The sequence below is a fragment of the Phymastichus coffea genome, unplaced genomic scaffold (genome assembly GCF_024137745.1).
Source record: "Phymastichus coffea isolate CEN01 unplaced genomic scaffold, Cenicafe_Pcof_1.1 PCOF00037, whole genome shotgun sequence".
NCBI classification, from domain to species: domain Eukaryota; kingdom Metazoa; phylum Arthropoda; class Insecta; order Hymenoptera; family Eulophidae; genus Phymastichus; species Phymastichus coffea.
In genome coordinates this window covers 1035001-1055623 of record NW_026706848.1, presented here as the reverse complement: position 1 = coordinate 1055623, position 20623 = coordinate 1035001, and the positions used below count along the sequence as shown (strand labels likewise).

The following is a 20623-nucleotide window of genomic DNA, read 5'->3' as shown; positions in this document are numbered from 1 at the left end:
AAATGGGAAACGTGTACTAACTATACTAAGAAAACTAATGAATTGGACATAAAACAGAACCCTGCTACTGTGATTACCTTCACCAATACGCCAGAAACAACTAACGTCACTCGACATAATCTTACTAATATGTTACCCGACCCCGAAATTCCCTTTCCCTTAACCAACCAAGAGATGAAATCGGGACTTCCGAAACAAAGCCCTGTAACAACCTAAACTACTGACTAACACAATTGGGACCATTAGCACCGGACTTTATCTCGTGTATGGAAACAGTATGGACGGACCCGTATATTTTTTTTTAGCCCTAGCTTTCTTCTTGGACATAATGAATAACCAGCTTGCCTCGAGTATTGAAGATCCAAGAGGCATTAGATTCTTGTATTCGACCGACATAAAATTGAGCGACTTACTCATAAAATTGGAATCTGTAGGAACGATTATAGAATTCCACTCCATAGAAAGTACATCAGGACCAGATACGAAATTGGCACTGTGCCGATACCAAGACGTCAAACAGGCTGAAAAAGCTAGAAAGCTGGCGCAAGGCATTACCGGAACCTCCCGAAAGGAAGCCGTATATTCAGCTGACTTAAGATCTCGAATATACAAAAGTATAATAATAAAACCAAAGACACCCGTTAATAAAAAAAGATTATTTTGTAGACTACCTTGGACGGTCCCGGAACAAAATAGGGAAATTGAATTTTTCGAACATTTTGCCGAATTTGGACGACTACTATATCATAGAGTAGTAAGGGACCATAGAGGACGACTTTCATTGGGGTATGTACAATACCATGATGAGAAGGATGCAACCATAGCTTTACAACTCAGTAACCCTGAGTATGGTGCGCAATACGCTAAAGACCGCGAACAAGAAGCGAAGCGAACCATATTATGCTGGTTATGTGACGACTATATCGATGCAAAACGAGAAGATGAACACTTCTATACTTGCAAGTGGCAATACCAGAGGACATTGCGGTTGAGCAAAAATAATTCTGCATTTAACAACGAACGACGTGAAGTTAGCAAAAAACGGCGTACATCAAACTCACTCGAACGACTGTCGGAGAAACCTAGATACATGCCAAATCTATTGGTACAAATAACAAACACCGGAGCCGCCGGCTCCTCTAATACACTAACCGAATCACGAATAGGACATGAAATGGACGTTACTGAAATATACAGGAAGAAACCAAATCCAGAATATGACCGTCCACAAAGAACGGTCATCGAACAAGACTTGGAAATGACTGACGGAGAAATCGAGACTGAGGTCAACTCGGAAGATGAAAAATACTTAGAAGATACAACTGTGTCATAAGAAAAATATTTTTTTTTATTTTTTTTATTTTTTTTACTCCTCTCTTACTTGAACTATTTTATATATGCAATTCTATATAGCTTCGTAATGTTACGAACATCTTCATTTATCAAAACCTGCATTATTCTACCTTAAATTTTAGTATGTAAAATGGGTAAAAGGACAATAATCATATAATCGGACTTCACAGACTGTCTTTATCACTCACAAATTCATTCATTCATATACTCTCTTTAAAACTCTTACTAATGTCTCCCTTGTATATCCTTATCCTACTATTATTTTCTTATAAATGGACATAATTTTACAGGACATAATCATGTCAACGCCCAATAGGAGAACGCCTTAATGAAAGGGGTCACAGTAGCACCCTACCATCAAGAAGAAAACACCTTAGTGATTACCTTCCCTTGGACAACCGCGGAATCTGATGTAGTCCAAAACCTTCTAACTTATGGGCCTATCGAACAACTGCATCAATTAGAGTCTCGACTGGATGGACACAAGTCCCTACGTATACGCTACTGCGCCCACGCGGACTATCATTCGGCCTTAAACAACTACCTGAATGATAGTATCCAGTCCTTAAATCCCAACTCTTCCAGAGTTGTGATTAGAGAAAACGAATTTGGACATCGGGTATTCCTCCGAATCCCGATGTACTGTTCGCGGGAACAAGTATTCAAAGACTTGGCACTCTGTGGGACTCTGGACTATATGTATTTCACACCTATCACAACATATGGTTCGCACTTCCATTTGACTTGCAGTGCGCGATTTGTGTCCAAAGGTTCTGCTGCTGAGGCTGTCCGACTATACCATAGGGTATATGGGGCTAAATTGAACGAACTGGAGAGAATTGTACCCCTGTCTCTACACAACAAGAATCAGCATGTCTTTCATGCACAATGCAAAGGCATTGTCATGAAAAGAGATTTCGAATCCCATAAAAACCTATGCAACAAGCAAATAGGTAAGGATTGGAAGAAACACTGGCTATGTGACAAGTCCTTCGAAAAACGTAGCTTCCACCTCCACCTACGTCAATGTCAATATGAGGACTGGGTGGAACCGGAACAGCCCGAAGAATACGTGGGACAAAACCTAGTATTCACCACCATCCTAGAAGACATGTTGGACGAGTTGGCAGCGATGCCCATAAACGCTACCAACCTTTAACCTCACCAATCCTTAAAAACCTTTTTTTTTCTTCCCTCTTCTGTTCTCCTACTTTTATAAAAAAAAATATATAATAATAAAAAATGATATAACACGAATAGTAACCATTTTAATAGTACATATATTACCCTTTTTCGTCATCCTTAATCATTCATGTTTACTCATTCTCATTGGACATATAATTTCCGAGGACGGTAATCATTCTAAGGGGGGGAGGATGTTAAGTGAGAACTTTTAAAAATTCATCCTGATATATGTAATGTAAAACTTATATGTACTAGTATTATGTATAATCGCGCCGCGCGTATTAATTGTACACGTTAAGCACGCGTAGGCAGTTCGGCGGCCGCGTAGTAATGCGATGACGGTAGTAACACTCTCGCGTGGGATGACTGTATCGCCCACGCCTGACAAAGGCAGTCTAGCGCCAGAGCTAATCACGAGCAGACGTATTCCGTTCAGATATACATACAGTTTTTATTCAGCTTCTTTCATATAGTTTTAATCTCAGATTTTTTTGTCAATCAGTTTTTATTTATTGTTAAATTCATCAAATCAGTATATTCATATCCTTGCTATCAGCTATTAACGCATTATTATAAAATACACACACACACACACACATATATATATATATATATATATATATATATACGTATACGGCGTACGTTCAGGTCGATTACAGCATAATTACTTGTACAAGGATAACAGTTATTATAAAGGACCAACAAAAATAAAAGGATTATATTTCATTGGACGAATATTTTGACGATATACACAATTATAACTATATAATTTCGAGGACAAACCTACTAATAATAATAATAAATAAACTTCTAACAAGTAAGTAACTCAAGGTTCATTAATGTAAACTTATTTTCTTCTTACCTATTTTTCTATAATAATAACAATATTTGGATTAATTACCATTTGGCAAATTTCCGCATATTCATTTTGTGTATAACTACATATATATATATATATATATACATATATATATATATGTAGACGTGTATGCGTTCGTTAAATTTTTAATTATATTGGCTTCGGTATTTTGCTTCCGCGACTCTTTCCGTTTATTATCATAAATACCGGTCGCGCCAGAGTAACGCGATCTTCTCAATTACATAGCGTTATAGCCTACGCTGACTAAGTATTTAGAAATTAAGCACGTCCCCGGATAACATGATATGCATGCGTACGGGATAAACCGTACGTCTACGATATTTCGACAAGCTCGGTTCCAAGCTGCTAAAATTCCCGAGTAAACTTTAATTCGAACTTTATAAAGAACCCCTATATACATATATATATATTCCAGTTATTTGATTTTTTTATAAATATACTTATACGATTAAAATATATTTAATAATTAACTAGCGAGCGTTAAGTGAGCGGGGTCTCATGTATGCAGCAATACACCACATCGAGTTATAGTGTCGCTCGTTTGCTAGAAAGACACTAACAACATGTGTGTCTATTAGGATACACATAACAAAAGTATTATTGTAGTCAATGCTTTGCTAATTTACACAAGTAAATAATTGGTAACAAATGATTGTCAAAAAGAAATATTTCTAAAAACATAAAAATTGAATACAAAAAAATACAAAAAAACAAAAATTACAAAATACAAAAATACAAACAAAAATACAAACAAAAAAACTAATAAAGTGGAGATTTTTTAATTTAAAAAATTTTATTTAGCTGCGTAAATTCGCAAAACTTGGATTGTATTTCCGTTACATTTTCGGTTGAATTCAAATACATACCAGCCATAAAATCACTAAGAATTGTTAAAAAAACATGTTTAGAGAGAAACTTAATTATTATAAAATTTTTCAAAAATTTTCAATTTTTTATTTTTAAAAAAATTCTCACATGTTTCTTGACCACTTCTAAGCACTTTTTGTTCTATAATATTTTTTTCAAAAGTTGATATTTTTCGAGTAAAAAAATCATGAATTTCTAAATTACACTACGATACAAAAACCGCCATATTTTTTTTTCTAATCAACATTTTTTAATAAAGTCAAATGCGCTTGAAAGATAATTGTCCCATGTCGCGAAAAAAATTATTTAGGGAGCCTATTTTACGGTCCATTTCTTTTCAGCAGAGCGAAATTTGGAGAAAAATTAAAAAAAATTTGGAATTTTTTCGAAAAAATCGGTCATATTTTTTTTTCTGTCAAGATTTTCAAAAAAACTTGGTGATTTTTCGAAAGAGCATACACTAAAACATAAGGAAACCAAATTTCATCCAAATCTATTGAGAATTGTACGAATGGCATAATGTCAAATCGAAGCATTGCAGCCATGGACGTTTGCCACTTAATGGGTTAAGGAATAATGTTAATGTAAAGTCGATTGTCAACTAAAACTTATTGAAAAATATGTCCTTACAAAAATTTAAAATTCTTTAAAATACAATTACCAAAATGTAGAATATTGTAAACTCGTTTTAAATTTTGAAGTATTGGAGTTCTTAATTCATATGTGTTTGTTCTCAATATATGATATAAGTCATCAATGTATTTAATTTATTAACTGCATGGTAAAATTTGTTTTTTCTAAGATATGATCATTTTATGACTTCAACGCCTGGAAAGGATCCTTACTAGTAATATTAATGTAAAGTTAATTTCATTATATGGATACCAAAAAATTATTCAGTGATTAAAAAAAAGCTAAATTATCTTTTAATCGAATTTTCATAGATTAAAAGCAGAACCGCAATATATAATGCTCCACTTTTACAAAGGTTTTCAGTCAATAAATGACCATTTGTTAAAAAATGAAAGGAATTTTAGAGTGATTCTTTGTTGAATCGCATAAATAAACAAACACACTTACGCTTCATTCACGTTTCGTTGGATATTTTCATATTTGGGTAAATAAGTATTCAAGGTATTAGTCCAAAATATTTTTTAATAAGGCATTACATTTAATAATTTTCTTATGATTGCTCAAAAAATTCATTATTAACGTTTATCATTTATTATTGATTGGTCGATAAATGATCTGCAGTTGGCATAGCGGAACTCGGCTTTTTTCTGTACGGCGTTGTCACATCGTGCAAGTTCATTTGACTATTTGAACGGGAGGTACAGAATCAATCTTCAGCGACTGTACGCTACTTGAAAGTAATTGTTTGATGGAAGTGACCAGCGAGGGCGCTTTCTCGAGAAGGAAAAGGGACGAGAAGAGGGGGTGGGGGTCGGAGCTCGAAGCCCCACTACGTCGCGCCCGCTGCCTTTCTTTGGCCACGTCCATCTTAGTTAGTAGTTCTTTGTACCTCTATGTCGGTGAGGCCCGAGTTGTAAGCTCCCCTGTAAGATTTCGCTCAAGAAGAAATAAAGTGCCATTTCGATCAACCCGCATTCTCATTTCACTATCAGTAAACATTTTGGTCCTTCGAGCCGGATACGCCGAAAAGGATTCACGGTGAGTTCCACCAAACTTTACGCAATGGCAGACGAGTGTCGTGCGGCGCGTTTACGTCTCTGTCAACCATCAACTCGATCCACGGGCGTCACGGCGGGCGGCCGCCGATGACGACGGCACCAGCGCCGACGACGGCAACGTACGCCATCAGCGGGCGCCGCGGTGGGTGGCCGCCGCAGGCGATCTCTTCCGGTGCGAGAGGCGACTCTGTGTCAAGCCAGATCGGGTGAGGGGAACGGGTCCAGCGGCGCGGGCGGCTCGGAGGAAAACCACCCGAGGATCGTGAAAATGCGAGCCATGACTCACCGAGAAGCCTCCTCGCATGTTGGGCCCGGATGCCGCCCCTACTACCACGACGAAGCAGCGACAGCGCTCCCCCCTCTCCTCCACCAGTCGCGTTCGGCACATCAGAGCGTGCCTATCGTGCCGCGGGACGATGTCTGAGCGCTGCGATCGGCTGACCCCCTGCCGCGACTCTCTCGGTCGGTGCGGCAGAGCAGACCATCTCGTCGGACGCACAGGAGCTGCGAACTAGTTGAGCGAACGCTTCGGACGAGCGCACGGAGTCGGCGAGCGCGCAACGGGCCATCAGGTCCTCCGAGCCAGGCTGGGTCGTCTGTGCTCGACCGACCATTAACCTGGGCCGAACTCGCTCGTCTCAGCGTACCGTCGCCGCGAGCCGAAAGGTCGACCTCCGGCGAAAGATGGCTAATCGTGCGGTTCGCCCTATCTGGCACATACACTAAGCCGATTCATGCTCTTGACAGATTCTCATTCAACATGAGCTCAAGAAGGCGATCCAGAGATCGGCAGAGAAGGTCGCCGAGACACCAGCAGACAGCTGGACGATGGGGACCATCGACACGCACCTGGAGCTTCTGGAAGGCTACTGGCGCAACTTTAATCAGAACCATGGCCACATGCTGACAATGGGTGAAGACGAGGCTTGCGACTATCTGTCAAGCGACACCTATCCGACTGCCGAAGAGCTCTATACGGAGAGTCGCAGTACACTGCTTGACCACAAAACCCGAATCGCTGCGGCGTCCGAGCACACCTCGACTCCAGCCGGATCGACGGCGGCAGCGGTTGATGGGGGTGACCTTCCCCAGGCGAAGCTGCCCCGACTCGAGTTGCCCACCTTTAGCGGGAAATCGGAGAACTGGGAGTCCTTCCGCGACATATTCATCGACCTCATCCACGACAACGTTTCGGTGGGCGATGCGTCAAAGATCATGTATCTGAAGATCAGTGCCCTTTCCGCTCCGTCGCCAGCGACTACAGACAGGCATGGGAAACACTCTGCCGCCGGTACGACCAGCCCAAGCTCCAGGTAAGGGATCACCTGGCCACACTGTTCCTGTGTCACTTTCCTTCTTCATTTGTGGTATGTATCTGCTCAATCAATTATCCATTACAGATTTCGACATGACCATGTACATAGAACTCAAATCCTGACTTTTCTCTCTTTTCATGGTACTCGAACAACTAGCCCTGCATTACAGAGTTATATAAGTCAGAGTCTCTCTGAAATTCCTCGTTTCTCCTAAAACTACTGCGACTCTCCCTCCCCTTCAATGTCTCTGCCTTCACTTCCACATCAAGCTACCTTCAAACACCTGGAACTATTTCAACTATAATTTTCCTCCTTTCAATTCACTCTGCTAACTTCCCGTCTTTTCACTATCTACTTCTTACATAATCTCATGACTGCCCAAGCTTTCCCTTGTCTTATCTCAAATTCAACCAGTTAATTCATTGTGAATCCGAGTTTTGAATTTCTGAATTTTTACAATTCTCATCTGCTCTGTCATCCACCCTGACCGCAAGACTTTTTGCCCCGTTTTTACATTCATTTAGTTTTAAGTTGTTAAATTTTTAAATATTAAATGTTAAATTTTTCATTTGTATTCACTGTTCTTATTGCGCCTCTTATTGTTTTATTTATTTTTATTTCGACATTGTTTTCTTGTTAACTTTAATTCTATATCTCTTATTATTTCTGCGTTGAATTATTTTATATTGCGTTATGTTAAACTTGAAGCCTACCTCAAGGTCAAATAATAAACGTTTGATCTAAATCTCTCTTTCTACTTTTAGCTCTTCATTCCCTTCCCTTCACTCCGTTAATACTACGTTCTTTTCGGTTCTGCTAATTATCTTGCGCCGCACTTTAAACAAACAAGGAAAGCACAAGAGTGCGTATACGTCGACAAGTGTTCAAAAGAAAATACCGGCTGAACCATGACTCTCCGTTACAAGTTATTCATTAATTTTTACAAAATTTTTTATGGTAATAAATATGGAAAAAAGTCTGAGAAATTTCTCATATGTTGTTATACTATATATTTTAAGTTTTATTTTTAATCTGTATTTTTTTTTAATACAGACAGTAGATTTATGAGTTACATAATTTATAAATCTACTTAATTAAACAAAGCATAAAATTACAATAACAATCTAAGATTATTGCAAATATAGATACTGGAGAGATATAAAAATCATACACTTTATTGGAACTACAAAACCATGGCTGTTACGCGTAGATTCAATTCATGGCAATATAGAAATACCGGATGGTTTTGATCACTTACAACAATTTCTGCAATTGTGGTGGAGCATATTTCATGAAAATGTACAACCCGAACTTACACAAGTTATAGTAAGTAATTTCCAATTATTTAAATTAACTTAAATCGATATTTTCTTACTGATTTACAATTAATGGTTAGACCTATTTAAATTAATAATAAATGTTGCTAAAATGTTATTTTTTCTAATTACATCATTTATCATCTAGATTTGGAGTATTATATTGAAAAAAACGATTAATTACGCGAGTAGAATTATTTCGATATTTAAATGATTCCTTGTCTTTAATATTTTAGGAAACGATTACAAAACAATATCGACGTAGAGAGTAACGAAGAATTCCGGCTCATCGGTTTCTCCGTTGGCTCTCACTCGCTCTGTTCGCTGCATTCGGGCTGAGAATGTATTTATGCACATTCTCATGCCTGATTTTCTCTGTTTAAGGTGCGGCGTGCGGGCTGATTTGTGGAGCCAGAAACTACCGACAGAACAACCAGGCACAGAGAGGAAACATGCGAGAGGGCGAGAGAGATAAAACGCGGGTTGCATCCTGATCCGACGCGCGACGGTTAGGTCAACAAGATCGGCAGTCTAGCAACAGTGAGTCAAGAGCGTATGCGCGGGTAGTTTTTTTGTTGTTGTTGGTGAAGCACTTATTTTGTTCCGTTAAGAAAAGAAGTGGTGCGGAGCTTTATCACATCTTTTTACGGATACGTACCCGGTGTGCAGACGTGCGAGTGAGACAAGGCTGCTATTTGGTTATTTGTGATTTACTGTGTTGCGCCTAGCCAAATTCCTGCCGCCCAATACCGGTGTGCATGGGTTTCATCGGTGAGGCAGGAACAGTGAGGTGAGGTAGTAGCGGCAGTGCAAACTTGGTCAGTGGAGGCGCATCAGCTGTGGCGGTTGGATGCCGGTGCCAGTTATTCTGTCTGTCTGTCTGTCTGTCTCTCTCTCTCTCTCTCTCTCTCTTGCATGTTCGGGTGCGTGTGAACTTACATAGGTGTGGTCTGGCAGAATTACTGGCTCCTGTGCCAAGCTTAGGATTCAGTGCGTAATCGCGGCTCGATCAGATTATCGAGTATTAGTAACGATCATTCAATGGAGCAGATTATTTGTAAAATTAGCCGCCGTTTGATCAAATGAAGTGAACGTACTCTACCTACAGGGTGTAGCAAAAATACCGAATAGGTCCTGTATTTTTTCAGGTAAGGTATTTTTGGAAAAGGTTAGGGTCAGGTCTTTCGTAACTTTTTGCAAGGAATTCAATTATGACCTTGGATTTGACCTTGAACCTCACCTTGAAGGTTATTTCAAGGTCACCTTTTTTTCAAATGGAAACCTCTCTTTTTCAAAGCGGTAATTGAAAGAGCGGAAATTTTTACGTTCAAATATGTATCAAGGTCCAAGGTCAAGGACAACCCTAAGATCAAATAAAGGTCAAACATGAGTGGTTAGGAAAACATCTGGAAATGTCGCAGGATTAGTAAAAGACATAAATGACAAATTTTTTTCAAACGAAAGCATCTATTTTTGATATCGGCAATGAAAAATTTTACGCTGTGGTAATTTGTAGATTATAAGTCACATCCCCATAGTATCAGTATCGTTGGATATACAGCTTGTACAGTAATTTTTGGGATCGCTAATCACGAACTTAATTTTCTAATGTTTTGGTTTTTACTTTTAGCATTACCCAGTAACAACGGCGCGGACGAGGTAAATACTATTCCCTTCGGGGTACTTGACAACATATGTTTGACCTTTATTTGACCTTTAGAGTTGTCTTCGATCTTGGATCTCGATACATATATGAACGTAAAATTTTCCGCTCTTTCAATTACCACTATGAAAAAGAGGGGTTTCCATTTGAAAAAAAGTTTATCTTGAAATAACCTTGAAGATGAGGTTCAAGGTCAAATCCAAGGTCACCATTGAATTCCTTGCAAAAAGTTACGAAAGACCTGACCCTAACCTTTTTCAAAAATACTTTACCTGAGAAAATACAGGACCGTTTCTATAATTTAGTTACACCCTGTATATACTTTTTTTAGTCTTTTGTTTTTTCTTTGTTTTTTTGAATCTGAATAAATTCGATTATTGATACTTCGTGAATATCACTGCGCATAAAGCTTTTCTGCATTCTTTTCCTTAATATCGCGCACTATTAGCACACACACTCAGTGTTCTATTCAATTATGAAAGCATTCGTACCCCCCGAAATCACTACCTTTCCAATAGTGTGCGGCGGCGAGCAAAATTTATATTTATATTGTCGGCTGATCAATTCCATTAGAAACAAAAGATATAGAACAAAATCTAAAGATATAAGAGAAGGAAAGAATAAGAAATCAAGTATATCTAATTGCTAGGCACTTATTTTTGTTGATCCTTACTTGAAAGTGTAAGCTCTCAACTGTGTAAATAACAAGCTTATCGAGAAATCTCGCTTGAAATCTAATATAGAATCTTACATATAAATGTAGAATTCCGTAAAGAATCCCTTGTAGAAATTTTATCGGAATATCTAGTCGCTTAGAGATGAAGAAATAACTACGTTTATAAATTCAAATTTTTCTTATAAAAAAAATATACTTCATTTTAGAAAACTTCTGTTTAAAGATAAGTATTGAAATCCTTGAACGATTTCATTTCATTTCGCTCTATTCCTACTTCATACACTTGCCTCTAATGTAAATCTGTTTCATGCATTTTCATTATAACACGCAGATGTAATTATTTATCCACTATTGTAGTTTCGAAATACGGTAAGTAACCTTAAACAGTATTCGACAAAAGAAAAGCCTATATTCTTTAAATTTACAACTATAAAATCGAATCATTCTAGACAAATTTTCTTCAGATCACCGGAGAAGAAAAGTTTAGTGGAAACTTTGAGCGTATCTTAAAATACCAATGTTCTATTACAACCTGTAATAGCAAAACTCTAGAAAAACATTTTATGACGCTTGCACTTTTCTGTTAGTTGGCGATATGTAATAGATGGTTTAAATATTCGTACGAGTAGTTATTTATCGTAAGTAAGCGATAATATCGGCAATTTCTTCACAGTGTAAGTTTTACAGCATACCATGAAGCCTTTTATTTATTCCGTACTGTATTTTAGTGATGACTGTGCTGCGTACAGAAAGATGAATTGCTAACTAATAGATGAACCTCTTACTTCTTTATGCATTATTTTACATCTCTAGGTACTGGATTATACTGAACAATGCAATCGTGCTAAATGAGATAGTAAGGTATAGGTCCTCTAGGAATATTTCCTTTTGTCAAACTTTAAACGTATATCTACGGCAGCGCTCATTAGAGTTTCATTTTGTTTGACGCAATCAATTACATGTGATTGCTATATTCAAGAATTTTCAGCATCGGTTCAGGACCTTACTTTTCTTCTAATCATAGAAAATACGGACATACATTTTAATCATATTGTAGAAAACGTTAGTAAGTAAAGAATATTCGTAAATACGAGCTAACAGGCAACATCGAGTTTCGCAAACTCACGACAGGAAAACCATATAGCGGAGACTTGCGCATCGAGTAAGGGCCGTTCAAACTTGTGCTGATATTCTACCGTCTACCAGAAAAATTCAAGTACTATCGACTGGGGAAAGCCAGATAGAGCATATGTATGCTAAAGATGCTGTCGTAATAGAATATTACTGTCTAATCACATTTCGGTTGTAAAGTAATACCCAAAAAAATGCGTAGTGGTTTTTGGGCGTTCTTTGAGTACCTATCTATGTATTATTTATTATAAAATGTATGTATTCACTTTTATCTATACTTTACACATAAGAAATTAGTTTATAAAATGGATAATTGGCTTTTGTCTCTCAAAAGCTCAAATCTAAAACGTGCACAATTGCACAGGCGTTATCGTGGCTGTGAAGTCTTCAGCTCTTACAGTTTTGCTCTGTGAGGTTGTCAGATCCCACAAGAGATACATTTTTGGGTATTAATCTATTAATTATTAATCTACTTAAGGATCACCTAGATATGGATAAGTAGAAAAACTAGGCAGGCCACAGATCAAGGGAACCTCAGATCATGGGGGGACCTCAGATCAGTGATCTAAAGTACATGATATATGAGATCAGTACTCTTAGATCAGACGGCGCGCGCCCCCTCTCCTCCTAAGGTCTATGAGACCAGACACCACCGCCGCCGCCTCCTCTGTAATCTAAGGCGTATGAGCTATCAGATCAGTACTGTTAGATAATGCACAAGAGCCCTCCCCCCGCCCGCCCGCCCAATATGAAATGCGTTTTAAATATTAATATAAATTTATGTATTTAATTGAATTTAATTAATTTGACGCAATTGATTTACGTGTAATGCACAGATTTAGTGAAAAAAAAATGAGCAGACACCACGGGGAATCGATCTCGCGCCCTATGGATCGATAGACCGTAGCCTCTAACAAGTGAGCCACGGTTGCTTTTAGCTCTTGGTATCTCATATTACGTATATTGGGTACACACAATCGAAAAGCGACTAGACTACAGCGTCCCCACGCCGCGAGTACATCCGTATGTGTGCACGTATTTTAAGATCACACGTTATCGTGGGTGTGTGTGTGCAACACATTGATACATACTGCAAATCCGATGCCTGTGCTTGTCGACGAGATACACCATCGCCGTGCTCGCCTGTCTTGGTGAGTGCATTTTTATATATTATTATGAATTTATTATTAATTTATTATTATTTATTATTTTTAAGTATTATTAATTTATGAAATAGTAGAGTAGAGGGGGGGGGGGTAATAGCAAATATATACATTGTTTTTTCTTAAATAAAATCGTTTTATTAATAAAAATAAATTGATAAAATTAAATTTTATTGATAACAATTAAATTATATAATTTATATATGTATTTATAATGAGTATTCGTCGTCGTCTAACAGCATCACCGTTGTTTCATCCAGCTCGCATACAATTTTTCTTCTTTTAGGGGGAGCGAACAATGGCAATGTCCTGCTTCTTTTCGGAGGGCTGTCGTTGTCAAACAGCTATCTCGCTACACCTGCTAGAAAAAAATATTGAAATTAATTTCAATTAATAAATAAAATAATATAATTATTATATAAATACCTTTGATTAATTCTTCCCGCTTTATACGGTACCTCCATCGACTACCGGCACACGTAGTGAAGTTCCTTCAGGAATATTTTCCCTTGTTTCAAATTGCAAGTGAACATCTACTGCAGAGTTCTTCAATGTCTAATTTTGTTTAGAGCAATCAATGACAATGAGTGGTACTTGTTTTATGAAAGTAGATTTTTTTAGCATTTTTTATAATTTTTTCAGAGTCTTTACCGTAATATGCCTTCTAGAAATGGGCATACATGTCGTATAACATTGCAAACTCATGCTTATTTATGTCAATATTAAGATTACCATACGAATAACACTCATAGTTGAGGAAAAGTTTCACGTTACTAATGTTGCAATGATCGAATAGGCTTACATTAACTGTTGAAATATTTTTTCGTTTAGTTTGAAAAGCTAAGATGACATAACGTGGTTTTTCCAGTTGATTTGCAGTTTTAACTGTCCATATATGACTTGTGTTCATAGGTAGCATTGGATACTCATATAATTCCCAACTACGAAAACTCATTGAAATGCTTCTTTCTCTTTTCAGAAAATCAAGTAGACGAATTTTTTGAGTATTCGATGCAGTAACGTATGGCATAAGCCATTCGATGCGTGTTATATCGATCTTGAACATATCGATTGTTTCTTGTTCCTTTAATTTTGTTGTTTGGATGAACGGCATTTAAATTACTGTTTGATCGTGTGTGAATTAGTTCATGTTTTATGTTTACTAATACTTTGCGATAATCTTCAGAAAATCCGAGAATGAAGTTTAAAGGAATAGTGACATCAAAATATCCTTCGTCGTTGATTATTTTCTGACCATTTTTTGTTATCCATCCGGCATTTTCAGTAATCCAATTAAGTTTTGAATTAAGTGATAGCCAATTTTTCATAATAGTTGTTAGACCAACGTTTTTACATTTATCAATTTCTATCGCATTTAGCTCATACCTAATTTCCTCAAACAAGTGACAGATGGCATTGTTCACTAATAGAGTATTCGTTAAGTCTGCATTCTTATCATCGCACAATCTACCACAAATACGTAAAAGACACAGGTCTCAATGTTGGATTGATATGTGAATTTCATCGCTATTTTTGAAAGATGTATTGAAGTACAGTTGATGAGTCTGAATCTCATAATGAGCCAAGGATTCATCAATTGTGACGGGTGACTGTATTTCTAGAACGTTCTCCATTATTTCGTTGAAAGCAGCAAAAAATAATGAAATTTACTTTCCACTAGAAATTACTTTTAAGCCGAGACTTTTTAAGAACTTTATGCTTTGATGTGTTAATCCTTTCGCTTTTCGATGACGATTGACACTCGGAATTCGCCGTGTTATCGCTTTTACTTTCAATCAACGACTGATCGTTGGTTTGTATATTTTACTGTTTATATAGCCACCACTACTGCTTAAATTGTAAACGATTCTCATCATGTACTTTTCAGGTGTAATCTAATTATTATCACTTCACCTCGAAAGTTTATTAAATTTTCGTCTTGGTCAACGATGTATAATTGTAAATTATCTATACACTTTACGGTAACTGGGAGATAAATCACATTTGAAGGAACTTCGATAATTTTATATCCAGGTGGTACTGCAGGAAAAAATTCATGAATATCGTGAACCTTACTCCCATTCATACGAGGTGTGTTCAAAAAATAACGAGAATTTTCGTTTTATGAAAAAAATATTTATTTATTCATCTACATTAATGTTGTCGCCTTCAAAGTAGTCCCCTTCGGATACAATACACTTATGCCAACGCTTTTTCCAATCCTCGAAACACTTTTGAAACTCGATCTTTGTAATAGCTTTTAGCTCTTTCAGCGATTCGCTTTTAATGTCATCTATGCTTGTAAAACGACGGCCTTTTAATGTTCTCTTTATTTTTGGAAATAGAAAATAGTCACATGGAGCCATATCTGGCGAATATGGAGGCTGAGGCATCGTTACAGTTTCGTTTTTGGCCAAAAATTCACGAACAAGCAATGAAGTGTGAGCAGGCGCATTATCGTGGTGCAAAAGCCATGAATTGTTTTGCCACAAATCCGGGCGTTTTTTTCGGATTGCTTCACGCAAACGACGTTGAACTTGTAGGTAGTACTGCTTATTGATTGTTTGACCTTGTGGCAAGAATTCATAATGCACTATGCCATTAAAATCGAAGAACACAGTGAGCATAACCTTCACATTCGACCGTACTTGTCGAGCCTTTTTCGGTCTTGGCGATCCAGAATGCCTCCACTGGGACGATTGAGCCTTAGTTTCGACATCATATCCGTAAACCCATGTTTCGTCACCTGTTATAACACGTTTTAGTAGTTCTGCATCGTTATTGACTTCATTTAGCGACTCCTGAGCAACTTCCATTCGCCGCTGTTTTTGTTCGAAATTCAACAATTTTGGAACGAATTTTGCTGCCACACGTTTCATACCCAAAACATTCGAAAAAATTTGATGGCATGAGCCAACTGATATGCCAACATCATCAGTGACTTCTCTGATTGTGATTCAGCGATCGTTCATAACCATTTCTTTCACTTTTTTCACGTTTTCATCGGTTGTTGATGTGCTTGGGCGTCCGGGTTGTTCGTCATCTTCAACGTTTTCGTGGCCATCTTGGAAACGTTTATACCACTCATAAATCCTTGCTTTACTCATAGCAGACTCACTATATGCCTTTGTTAACATTTGACAAACTTTACTACACTTTATTTCATTTTTTACGCAAAATTTAATACAAATTCTTTGATCCATTTTTTTTCACAAACGAAAATCGCCGAGCTCGAAAAACACGTCTAACGTTAGCGGCTGCCACTTAAAAAGTAAGCAATGAATATTGCTGAAAATTTTATCGTACTTCAGGAGCATGTGTACCAACATAATAAAAAAAAATTTTATACCAGCGGACTCTCCAAACCCGCGAAATTTAAAAATTCTCGTTACTTTTTGAACACACCTCGTATATGCTCCTGAGGTAATGTTACACTCGACTCTCATAGCATTTACTTTGAAAATTTGTACTGGAAGATCCGAATGGTGAGAGTTGTTTTTTTCTAGTTTACGCCGTGCAAATTCCAGTACTCGACCAATGGAATCTTGCGGACGGAAATCGATATCTTCTGAACTTTCAATTACACAACGTAAGATATTATTGTTCGGTTTCAGATTCACTGTTATTTCAGGCTCTAAGGTTTTACGAAGAAATTTATCTATATCTTCAATTTCATAACTAGCCAGAGGTAAGATTACAGGTGGTTTATCACCAACGTAAAATTTATTGTTATTCATATCTATATTGGGTATAGAGTTGAATGTCAAAAATTCTACTAAACCCAAAACGTATCTTTTATTTCCTGATAATTTAATGGGTGGAAATACATCCGATACATATTTCATTATTCATAGTAGTTGAAGAAAAGTCAAGTATTTAAAAAGTTTTTTTATAGTCCTGGATTTATAAATAAACTTATTTCTATATTTACACACAAATTTCCCAAACACAAAAATATAGTACATAACAAGAAGAAAAGTTTTTGTCTACTACGTAAGTATTTACGTCACTTATCATATATAATTTTATTCAAATATTTTAATTTGTAAACATGTGAAATATAACTGTTAAAAACGTATGATCGAATTCTATCTATAGACTGGGTTTTCTTTTGTCTTTTGTAAAATTATTCAACTGCAAAAAAGAGTATTTATATCTTGATTTTGTTTTAGATTAAAACATGAAGATCAATCCTTTGAACGTAGTCAATTTATTACTAGCATATCTTCAAAGTTTACAAATACCAGATTGCGAGATTAATTTCAAAGAAATTAAATTGTCAGAAAAGTTGAAAGAAATATTAATAGATGCCGTGTATTAGTTTAATGATATCGATATGATTGTTGAAGAGACGTTAGATTTTCATGAAGATTATAAAAATACTGATGCTAAAATAATCGAAGATGAAGTTCAACGTCACTTTCCTGATCCTGATTTTACACCAACAAATCAGTGCACAAATGATGATAAAGAAATCACATTTGATTATAAACAAAGATCCGTAGAATTTTGGAGGAGCGGAAAAAACAAAAACTTAAAACTGGATACTGTACAACATAGATTCAAAAAAGTTTCTTCTATAAGTCAACTTAAACGTTGAGCGAAAACAATTAATAAAAATGGAACTTACCGAGAAAAAATTTGCCAATATACGTTTGATAATTTAAAAGCCGCTATTGCAGCTGGTACGATAGTGCATGATCGAGATATACGGAAATGGGCATTGCAAGCTCAAAAAATTGTTGGCCATGAAAATATAAGATTTAAGGGGGTATCCTCGTATAGATCGATCGAAAAATCGATTTTTTTTTATTACATAAGTCGATAGTATAACATGTCAATAGTATGCTGTTAAAATTTTAAAGTGAAATTCGCAGTGGTTTCGATGCTATAGCTATTTTCTTTAACGTTGTGCGACGCGCTGCCGGAGTGCGGCGCAGGTAGGCAGGTACGCGCTCGAATACAATAGGTGCCCCGCTGAGTTTGGGTCTTCGAGATGCTTCGCAATTGTACTATGGCAGATTCTATTCCAATTTTGGTTGTATTAGTGCGTATACTTGTGTAAATAAGAGAATTACTACACTCTAAGCCAACTAAAAGTATAGGTAGAAAGGTTTATTTCGAAGAGTTTTACAACAGTTGGCTCAGTATTCTCGTAGCTGTCGATTAGTTCACTGCTGTTTTGCGTGCAAAATGTCGTCTTACCCTAAAGGTGAAAAGGCTGGGAGGTATCGAGCATCAGAACGCAAGCGTTCTTTTCAAGGAAACCAGCATACAACGGAAACGAGCGAGCCAAAAGGTGCTAGTGCAAGTGCCCGAAAATTGTCAGCAGCATCTACTGATGATGTTTCGATTGACTATGATCATCGGTACCGCATAATCGAGTTTGTGACAGTTTTTACCGTGTTAAGTGAACTACTGTGCTGCAAAAAATGCAAAGGAGGGGTGAATTTCAAGGAGGCTGGGCATCGCGGTCTCGGTTGGAAACTAGTGATTTCGTATAGATGTAGTGACACTCAAGTGAACTCTGGCCCTTTCATCAATAACGGCTTCGAAGTCAATCGTAGAATAGTGTTTGTGATGAGACTTTTAGGAGTAGGCTTGAAAGGCCTCAATTTATTCTCAAGTTTGATGGACTTTGGTGAAGGATTAAGTAAAAAGGTATATGATGGCATATTGGAGTATATACATCAAGCGTCGAAGATCTGTTTTATGAGTAGTAGCCAAAGTGCTATTGAAGAGGAGAAGAAGCTCAACGAACAAAATTACAGGCCACTTCTACAAGTTAAAAGTTTCAGGCGATGGATCGTGGAAAAAGCGTAGTTTCTCATCAAAACTTGGTGTCACCACTTTGATTGCATACAAGAGCGGGAAAATCATTGATTTAGTCGTGAAAAGCTCGTTATGTCAAGCGTGCGCAACATGTAAATACAAAAAAGACACACAAGAATATTTGGACTGGTATGAAGAGCACGCAGACGAATGCAGCGCAAACCACGCCGGATCCGCTGGCAAAATGGAGGTCGATGCAGTCGTCGAAATGTTTTTGAGATCGCAAGAGTATTACGGCGTCATGTACACTATTTACATCGGTGATGGTGACTCCAAGACTTTTTTGGCTATACTTAAAATAAATCCTTATGGAGAAGACTGCATTATCAAGAAATGTGAGTGCATTGGACACGTTCAGAAACGAATGGGTACGCGTTTGCGAAATTTGAAAAAAAGTGAAAAACTTGGCGGAAAAGGAAAGCTCACCGATGCGCTCATCAAAAAGTTAACCAATTATTATGGACTTGCGATCAGAAGAAATGATAACTCCGTTGAAGACATGAAAAAAGCTATAATAGCAACATACTACCACATGTGTTCAACTGACGAGAACCCGCAGCACGAAAAATGCCCTGCTGGAGTAGACAGTTGGTGCGAATGGCAAGCCTCACAATGTATTGGAACAAACGTCTATGAACATCCTCTGCCACTGCATCCGGACGTTCAAAAACACCTTCTTCCAATCTACCAAGATCTTTCCAAAGATAATTTATTGGAAAGTTGTTTAGGTGGCTACACTCAAAACGCTAACGAGAGTTTCAATGCGCTCGTGTGGCGTTTAGCACCAAAACACTTGCATTGTGACGCAAAGACCGTGGAAATTGCTGCTTATATAGCTGCCGTAGTTTTTAATGACGGATTCAATGCAGTTTTGAAGATGATGAAGTGCCTGGAGTTCAAAATTGGATTGCCCAGTGCCACTTACGCCAAGAACACCGACGCTGAACGAGTAACACAGCAAAACATCAGAACGGAGAGCGCATCCAAGGAAGCTCGATTGGTCAAAAAAAGGAAAACTGCATCTGAAAATCAGCATTTCGAAGAAAAAGAAGGGTTTCTTTATGGAGCAGGCATTGCTGAATAGTGCAAAAGTCGATTAGTAGCTGTAAGTATGAAAAAATTCTATTAAAAAATAATATATTTTATACCGCAAATTTTAAACGCGTTTTTCTCAAAAACTCAATTTTTCGATTTTCCCAATTGGCGCCACTAATTACTCAGCGAGTTTTGAAGCTATTGAAAAAAAAAATATACCATTTTAAAAGAAATTTAATTAGCTAGTCGACAAACCTAAAGGATTTTGTTTTAACAAATTATTTAATAACTCTTTTGCATTAATAAAAAAAAAACTTTTATGAATTTTTTTTCAAAAGTCCACCATTTTTTCAAAAATTTTTTTGACATTTCAAAATTAGGTAAGTGGACGAGGAATTGGTATAATAATGTCAAAAAATTTTGTTTTTTATGTTTGAGAATGACACAGCAATAACGAAACATGGCGCCAATTGAGACCAAAAAAAAATATCTTCACCTTTCATTTAATTACGTGG

General features: G+C 37.1%; 1 protein-coding gene across 9 annotated transcripts in view; it reads left to right on the top strand.

The window, feature by feature from the left end:
- The window catches only part of LOC131663661 (glycogenin-1), an 895804-nt gene that overhangs the window by 634139 nt on the left and 241042 nt on the right, over window positions 1-20623 (top strand). For all 9 annotated transcript variants that reach the window (XM_058934184.1, XM_058934188.1, XM_058934187.1 and 6 more), the window contains one exon: window positions 8438-8618. In XM_058934184.1, the coding sequence (XP_058790167.1) occupies window positions 8438-8618 (181 nt within the window). The remainder of the gene's footprint in view (window positions 1-8437; window positions 8619-20623) is intronic.